This window comes from Hevea brasiliensis, chromosome 2, assembly GCF_030052815.1.
Source record: "Hevea brasiliensis isolate MT/VB/25A 57/8 chromosome 2, ASM3005281v1, whole genome shotgun sequence".
Classification (NCBI taxonomy): domain Eukaryota; kingdom Viridiplantae; phylum Streptophyta; class Magnoliopsida; order Malpighiales; family Euphorbiaceae; genus Hevea; species Hevea brasiliensis.
Genome location: NC_079494.1, coordinates 2,364,539 through 2,373,307, shown reverse-complemented (window position 1 = coordinate 2,373,307; position 8,769 = coordinate 2,364,539). Strand labels below are relative to the sequence as shown.

The window sequence follows — 8,769 nt, the reverse complement described above, 5'->3', positions numbered from 1 at the left end:
TGAAGAGCCACAAATCTCTCTCACACCATTTCCAACCAGATTTGGAGATTTCTTTCCTTTCTTACATTTTTTCTACATTTCTAGTGTTTAGTTTCTTATTTCCTAGCTTAGATTAAAGCTTTATTTCCATACAAACTAAGGATATCTTGTAAACATTATGGGTAGTGAGTAGTTTTATTTTGATTCTGGAGTAAGGGTTATAATATTTGAGATATTTTGTAGATTTTGATTGGGTAATCCATATTTTGTGGTCTAATGAGTTTTATTCATTTCTTGTGTGCTTAATGACATGCTTAGTGTAGGATCCCATTAAGTGATGTTCTTAATCCATAGTTGAGGCACCGAAAAGAGAAGGCTTTGTGATAGATAATCAAGAAATTGGACTTAATTAACTTAGATCTAGAAATAGACTAATGATTAAGAGGATTCACAGATTAATTAAAGAACCTAATGGGTCTTAATTAACTCTAACTCCACGAAAGTAGGATTAGATTGATTAAGGCACTCTTTGTCTCACTCGAAAGGGTATTCAAAGGATTTAAGAATTAATCTCCTTAAAACCCGTAAGTTCCACAAGATTGGATAACCAATTTAAAATCCCAAAATAGCTTGAATATGAAATCCCAAACTCCGAAATCGCCTTTTTATCATTGTTAATTTCTAATTGAATTTAATTACTTGCCAATTTAAATCTTGCCATATTTGAATTTGCTTATTTTAATTTGATGCAAATTTAGTTTAATTAATACATTGTTGGATAGATTATTAACTTTGCACATATAGATTTCATACTCCAATACCCATCAATTTATTGTTTTAATTTCAAAAAAATAGTTCAATTTAGTCAACTTTTTTATATAAAAAATTCAATCATTAACACAACTCCTAGTGGGAACGATATCTTTTCTATATTACTTGAACGACCCGTGCACTTGCGGTTGGGCCACATCAAGAATCATTCAAAAAACTATGAATATGAAAATATTTCTTTGTGATAAATAAAGGGAAAAAATGTAAATCACTTGAAATTTAATAATTCATTTAATCATCATATATATAAAGTTGGTCTAATGGTTAGCTAAAATATATTTATTTGATATTAATTATTATATGCTATTAAATACACTTATTAGTTACAATTGCCTCTCCATCCCCCTTAGCCATTTCATCCTCCACTCTTTCTTCAATGCATGTAACGTGACACAATTTACTTTTCCTATATAAATCCAAAAGTTACACGAAGCCCATGAACAATTACCATATCTTCTTAGTTATTCTTTTGCAAATGGCTTGTAATCTCAATCTCCTTCTTCTCATTGCTATTTCAGCAGCAACTAGTTAGGGCCATGGTACGTCCCTTGGGCTCCAGCTCAAATCTCAAAGTTAAATGAACAATCATTAGGTTGTCGAAACTCTTTGATCCAACTTCAAGCTTACACTAGAAAGATCTTGTTTTTTTCTTCCTCAACAGTGAGACAAACTTAGGCCACTATTGTATAAAAGACGACAATGATGTTAATTCTCCCCCATTGCTACTACATGTGGTGGTGCCCAATTAGGCTATTTCAAACCAGTCTTTAATTCTTGAGCAGAGTTTGATATTCAGTGATTTGGCAAAATGCAATATTAATTATTGAAATACTGCGTATAAATATTATTTTAGTCCTTTATGGCGCCCTATTCTTTGAAAATAAGTTGTGTTTTTTATGTAACGACCCAAACTATGGGCCGTTACTAACGCTAAAGATTGGGTTAGCTTAAGACTATCAAAACCTGTAGCAAGTCTAAGGCCTGTGAACATACCTTCAATATATATACTATCAACACTAAAACATATAACAAACCATTCACTTTAGTCTTTTTATCCATACATAAACATCTTTAAGTTAAAAGTGGTTCATGATTTGAACCAGTTCATAAATTAAACCTTAATATACATTAGCACTAAAGCACAATGATTTAATGTAAACACTTCCAAAAGAGTTAACATAATTATAAACATTAGTATCATACTTAAAATATTACAAAATTCCAATTTTCTATCATTACCGGTACAATACTATCCATTCACATTATACACGTCCATCTACTCATACGTCATATATAAAGAAAAGTGCTAAAACTATCTCTGATGACCTTGCTTCAAGGATCTCTTCTAATCCTGCAAACTTGCTTCTGGGGATTAGGAGAAAGGGGTAAGCTCAAACAAACTCAGTAAGTAAACTAACCAATATGAATTATATTATTCATTTCATACATATGTAATGCATCATCCAAATGTGTTTTCACATCACAAACACTTCAACTAGGATGGACTTATCATCAGTGACCTTCCAAATCTAATGTGCCTGACTCATACAAATGCTTCTCAGGACTTTTGCTTAAACATGACATATATCATGCACCCGGGACAATTTAAAGATCTCCCCTAACAGGGCAACATAAAAGATCTCCCCATGGGATTTTGTTATGGATCCATAACATACATAATATAATATAGTCATAAACATGAAGAGAGTCAGTGGGTCATTCATCATCCATCAATGCATTAACAACAATTATGCAACATTTTCGTATAATAGATATATACATCCTAAATAAATATGATATGATGCATGAGGATGATCATAAATTAACTTTAAATAGTTTTTTTTTTCATTATTAAAGTTGGAGTTACTCACCTCTTGTAACCTCAACCACCTAACTAGAACAGTAGCTGTCTTTGGATCCTTAATGTTCCGAGTCCCTTAAGTCCGATCCCATAAAATCAGACCGTAAAGAGTTATACAAAACTCTAAAACTCTGTACACATAATAAACATTTTATTCTAAGCCATTAAGAACCATGAAATTGGGTTTTGAAACCTTAAAATCGAAGGAAAAATAAAGTAGGCAGAACCAAATTTGGCTGCCAGAGTCTTGGGTTTTGGCTGTCGAACCTTACAATATCAAGTGCCCATTTTGGGTAGTAGCTACTGTGGCTATTGAAGTCTTGGACTTTGACCGTCGAACCTGGAAAATTTTTAGATTTTTCAAGAAACCGCATGCTTCAGCTGTTGAACCTATGGTTTTTGACAGTCATATCTGAGAATTTTCAGAATTTCCAAGTCGAAAACCTGCAGAATCCTCTCCTAGAAACCTCAAAACTCATCCCAAAGTTCCAAAACACAAACCAACCACATATACACATCTTTAGGGCCTAAAACAACTTGAAAACATGCTTCGTACTCACATATATATTAATTCAAAACTCAAATCCTAGGTTTTTCCCAAATCCAACATAGCATATTCAAGGATTTCTTCAAATCCATCAAGAGAAACTAGCCATTTAAGGCCCTAGACACTTAAATATTACTAAACTAATAATAAAAACATGCAATTTCAATACAAAATCATAAAACCCTAATCCTAACATGCATAAACTTCCTAAAACTCATCTTAAAAACAACTTTTCATGAAATTGAAGTTATAAAAACCTAATCACTCATCTACTTTCTTAGATCTACCTATTATATCAAGAAGAAAAGAATATTACCTCTTTTCCTGGAGCTTGAAGGTGAGAGAATTAACGCCCCAAAGCTTAAATCTACTTTCTCAAACTTTTAAATAGAAAAATTCACCTCCAGATCTTGAAAAATCCAAGGAAATCTCTTCAAAGAGCTTCTTGTATGCTCCAGCAGTTGAGAGAAAGAGAATGAGAGAAAACCCAAGTGTTTTGACAGAAAAAATGGGCCTTGGTCCCTTTTATACTAATGATAGTTAAGAGACTTTTGGCTACCGAAAGCCATGCTTTCGGATATCCGAGTCCGTTTTGTCCAAATGGACATTTGAACCATAAAAATGACTTTGGCTGTCGAATTTCCTTCTGCCTAAAACAAAAACTTAAAAACTTTTAGGAATAAAAACTTTTAAATATTTTTATTTTTAAAAATATTTTGAACATCTCAAACACACATATACACATATATAAACATATTTTCATTTCTTATCGTCACTCCCTTATCAATAAAGTTTTAATTTTTTTTTTTTCACTAGAATATTCCGTCAATGACAGATATTTCGATCTCGAAAAATGGCAAGTATTACATTTTGGGTTATATTTGCGACTTTTGCTTTTTAATATGTTTGGAATGATAATTATATTACATTGAATATGCAACATGAACCAAATTTTTAAAGCATTTGGAATGATAAGTTCTTTATCATTTGTTTTTGTTGAGCTTTTTTTCAATCATGCAGCTCTTCTGCTAGCTTCTGGATGCTTAAATTCTATGTAATCCTTATGAGTAATTTCATATATTATCTTTGATGCTGGCTCTTTTGTGCATTTAATACGTTTTTTTTTTGATAAAAAAAAATTAGAAAGCCTAGTTAAAAATTAGAAAGCCTCAGTTTTATCATATTTTATTATCTATCTATATACCTTCTACTTAGCAACTCTGATGAATTACAAACATTTTTTTAAACAATTTTTAATTTTTTATACAATTAATACATTTTTCTTTTAAATTTAAAAATTAATATTTATTTTTAGTTAATTATGAATTTAAAAATCTAATCATATTAATTATATCATTATTCATTGTATATTACTAATTTTCTATTTTGTGATTTTTTGTATATTTAAAATTTTCTATATATAAAATATAATTAATAAAATATTTAATTAAACTAACTTAATAAATTTATATTATATCCAATTAATTAATTTATAAATATTAAAATCTACCAATAAAATAACTATCACATATTTTTAACTATTATACATCCAATATATAATATATCACATAATTATTAAATTAGCATAATATATTTATTGGGCGAACTATTTTTTATCAAAATATTATGCATATACATATTCTAAATATATATGTCAATATAATTATCTTCATATATGAAAAATAAATTAAGTTAAATTACTGATAATATAAACTCAATGCAACACACGAGCATAATACTAGTTTATTAATCATTTCATTAAAATTATTATTAATTGATCATAAATTAAAACAGTCAACTTAAATTTAATGGTTAAGCTATTATAAACATTAAAATTATATGGATTAAATTATAATAAAAAAAATTAAATGTGATTAATTAAAGTGTTTTAATTTTTAATTAATGGCGAATTATAAAATAATTAATATTTTATTAATAGAAACATATATTGATATATAGAATTAACTTTTTTTAACAAAAAAATCGAGATTAAATTATATTTTTTTATAATTTAAGAGATTAACTTTTGTTATTAAATGCTATTTAAAATTAATTTTTAAAAAATCATTTTTGTTATTTCAGTATTTTTTATAATTAAAATATATTAAATTTATTTTTAATAACACATTGCAGGTTCGAATAATATTTAGTATACAGCTTTTAATAACAATTTAAATTATAATATTAAATAAAAAAATAATAAATATAACTAATTATCCTACTTAAATTTTAGTTTAATTAATAATGTCAATATTTAAATTCATACTCATATTAAACTCAATTATTAGCATTTTAATATTTATATAATGTTTAAATTATAATTATTTTAAGTATAATATTTATAAATTTATAAATATTATTATTAAAATATATTTTATATTTAATAAATTATTTATATAATTAAATTTAACAAATAAGATGTTCCGGCAAAGTTGTGCTTTTATTACTTTCAGAGTTCTAACGCGGCCACGTTTAATGCATTTGGGCCTTATCATACTCTTTACCATTTGGGCCTTATTGGCCCAGTTTTCTAGTTAGGTTCACAGACCCACCATAAGGGGAGCTCTAAAGTTTCATGGCTAACGGAATTTAATAACCCTACCACGATTAAGCTTTTCATCTTGCCGCTTCTGCGAGAACCCTTCTTCTATTCACATGGAAGGATTGAGTGTATCGGATGCTAATTTGGTAGTGTATGTCCATCCCTCACGGAGTAAGAATGTTTCTCAAGCGATACTTCGTGAGCTCAGCTCCTTGCTCTTCAAGTTCGTTTCTCTGCCTTTCCCCCCTTTGTGTTCACTTTTAGTGTGTGTTTGGTTGCTGTTCTTCACTTGTTTGTTATTTATTCGGCTGTCCATCTCTCTATTTTTTTGGTTTAGGGTTAGTGCAAGAGAATTGGGTGTTTTTGTTCTCAGACCTATAGAAGCGGAGCAGATCAAATGCATACTCTTATGCTGTAGTTACATGAGATACTATTGCGTGTTCTATTTTTGAGTTTCATCTGTTTTGATTACATATATAGTCGTGCGAATGTATGGTTTCTTAGATTTTTGCTTTTACAACATAGCATTACTATATAACATCAATAACCTTGATCTGAGTTTCTACTAGAGTTTTATTCTATAATCCCTTTTGTAAGATAAATTCGTTTTTGAGATTCTGTACATGTTTTATTTTGCTTATTGTGGATTTCCTTACAGGTTCAATGAAACTTTTGATGGTGTTGTTCTGGCTTATGCTGTCAATGCTCTAGATAAACATGCAAGAATTCTCTCTGGAGTTCACCCATACTTTGGTGTGAGACTAAAAGCAAATCTGTTACTTTTCTCCCCAAAGCCAAATATGCTTTTAGGTAGTTTGCCTAGTATTATTCTTATTTATCAATTTGTCAATAGTTTCCGTATTTTCCATTATATTTACCCTATCAAATTGGATAATCAAATCGTTTTTTAAACTACATTTTCTTTCTAAATTTGAAAGTGAACCTATGTTTTGTTCTTTTTTCTTTTTAATAGAAATCATGAATCATAGATATAGGATGGGCATTTTGTTTGGTTTTGCTGCTGATACATGCTGCATTATGGCTTCCATACATTGTCCCTAACGATTGTTTTCTGTCATTCCCAGAAGGGAAGGTGGTCAAACTTATGCGAGAATCGATTCATGTTATTGTCCTTGGTTTTTCATCTGCTGTTATAGTAGATGAAGACATTCGTGATGAATTTAGATATAAAAGTGTAGGTACCTTTGTGCGTTTATGCTCTGAAGTTGTTCTTTTTCTTTCTTTTCAGAATTTAGCTTCAGAGTTGATATTATTTCATCACTCGATATGTTTTATTTGTTATAGAAACGTGGTGAGGGTAAATATGTTAGCAGAGTTCACAAACGACATACAATAAAGGTTGGAACCATGATACGCTTTTTAGTCAAGAGGTGACTTGTTATTGTATTTGTTATAATTGTGCACTTAAATATTTAATGCCATGGTTTCTGTAGATATTGTATCATTTGTTAATTTTGAATTGAAAATGATATGCTCTCTCTGTAGACATGCAATTCACACACAAACTTTGTATTGGTGTCCTAAAGGAACAACTATTGTGTTGAAACCCGATGGTCATGCTGTGGAGAGTAGAGTCTGAATTTTTCACAGGCGTTGAGATCTCTTGATGTCATTATGCTGTTCATACCTTATTAAAAAACGAGGAAAAACCTGAATGGTTAAAATATCAACTAATGTGGAGCTTCAAAGATGTGATTAAGGGATGAGAGTTGGATCAATTAATTTCAAAATTAAAATTGGTGGTGGATATGCAAAATGTGCCAGCTTAAGCTCTATAACCATTCTAGTGCCTTTGTTTCCATAGATCAAGGAATACAAGATTTATAGTATTTATGCTATAACATATGTGGTTGTGTATCGTATGCAATTAGTTTTTGGCTGTTTTTTCTTTGCTAGAGTTACTTGAGGTAATTGACGGTATTCATCATTGAATTAGTCTACTGTAAAAGCAATTGGCATACTCACGATCTAGCAATTTTATGGTAGAATTTTGAGAGATTTGTGATGAAATATTATAGTTTGGTCAAATCCTTGGTCTAATTGAGAAATTGTTAAACATCTCTAGGAAAACCTTGATATTTTTCTTTTGTTGCTGATATTTGAATTCTTTAAAAAAAAAAAAGAACATTGGGATGTATTTTGCGAGTTTAGAAGATAACAGGAGTGTAACTCAGGCTTTGGTTTGCTCTTTAGTTTTTGTGATTCAAGTGACTTGGTAAAGATCTTGAATATTTGGATCTCATCGGCATTTATTTATCTTTTCAGTTTGGATGAGGAAATACTACACATTTCTGGATCCTTGATTCCAGATCACACTGGAAGTGTTGGTTGGTTGGATGGAGACGTGAAAAATTCTACCACTGAGAGGTATTCTAACTAAAATTTTTGCCCAGAAAATTGGAGAAAGCTGTTATATTTGCAAATTTTAGGCTTGTGAGATGTTAAATTGTTAATTGATCTTGTGATAGTAACAAGAAGAGGAAACAGCCTGATGGAGAAATTGAAGTGCAAGAGCTTGGTATTGCAAGTGGGGACACGCATTCCGTGAACAATGACCGTGAGATTAAGAAGAAAAAGAAACGTAGAAATGCAGAAGAGCATTGAAACCTTCTGTGGGTTCCTGATTCTTTTCTACACTCTTTGTTCCTGTTAATTTCAACTATTCTGTATAACTAATTCAAGGAATTCTACTATATATTTTTTGTTCTACTTTGAGTATCAAATTATGCACCAATCGCAATTGATCCATAATCGTTAACTTGGTGGAATATCTCTGCATAGTTAATATGATAGCTGAATTGTCTTTTTTTTTTTTTTTTTTTTCCTTGACATTGCAATTGAAAAGCATATCAAATCATCTGTTTACCCTGTTGTGGTTCCTCATTTTCGGTGTCTTTATTTTTTAAATTTTTTTATTTTATTAATAAAAATAAAGACTTTTTTTTTTTATTTTTATATATCTGGCAATGTTTTGATATTCTATTCTAT

General features: G+C 29.8%; 1 protein-coding gene across 2 annotated transcripts; it reads left to right on the top strand.

The window, feature by feature from the left end:
* The first annotated feature begins 5,798 nt into the window (after nt 1–5,798).
* LOC110673761 (uncharacterized) lies at nt 5,799–8,549 on the top strand. 2 transcript variants are annotated; one of them, XM_021836948.2, is made up of 6 exons: nt 5,799–5,983; nt 6,419–6,570; nt 6,846–6,955; nt 7,066–7,151; nt 8,047–8,148; nt 8,250–8,549. In XM_021836948.2, exons 1-6 carry the CDS (start codon nt 5,874–5,876, stop codon nt 8,383–8,385), a joined length of 696 nt encoding a protein of 231 aa, XP_021692640.2. In that variant the 5' UTR covers nt 5,799–5,873; the 3' UTR covers nt 8,386–8,549. The 2 variants fall into 2 exon arrangements, with proteins under 2 accessions (XP_021692640.2, XP_057988055.1); XM_058132072.1 differs by lacking the exon at nt 5,799–5,983 and adding an exon at nt 6,029–6,174.
* The last annotated feature ends 220 nt before the right edge of the window (nt 8,550–8,769 follow it).

Coding starts and splice junctions, on each gene's coding strand:
- LOC110673761 (XM_021836948.2), top strand. CDS start 5,874: ATGGAAGGATTGAGTGTATCGGATGCTAATTTGGTAGTGTATGTCCAT. Junction 6,571..6,845: donor AAAGCCAAATATGCTTTTAG/GTAGTTTGCCTA, acceptor TGTCATTCCCAG/AAGGGAAGGTGGTCAAACTT. Junction 8,149..8,249: donor AAAAATTCTACCACTGAGAG/GTATTCTAACTA, acceptor ATCTTGTGATAG/TAACAAGAAGAGGAAACAGC.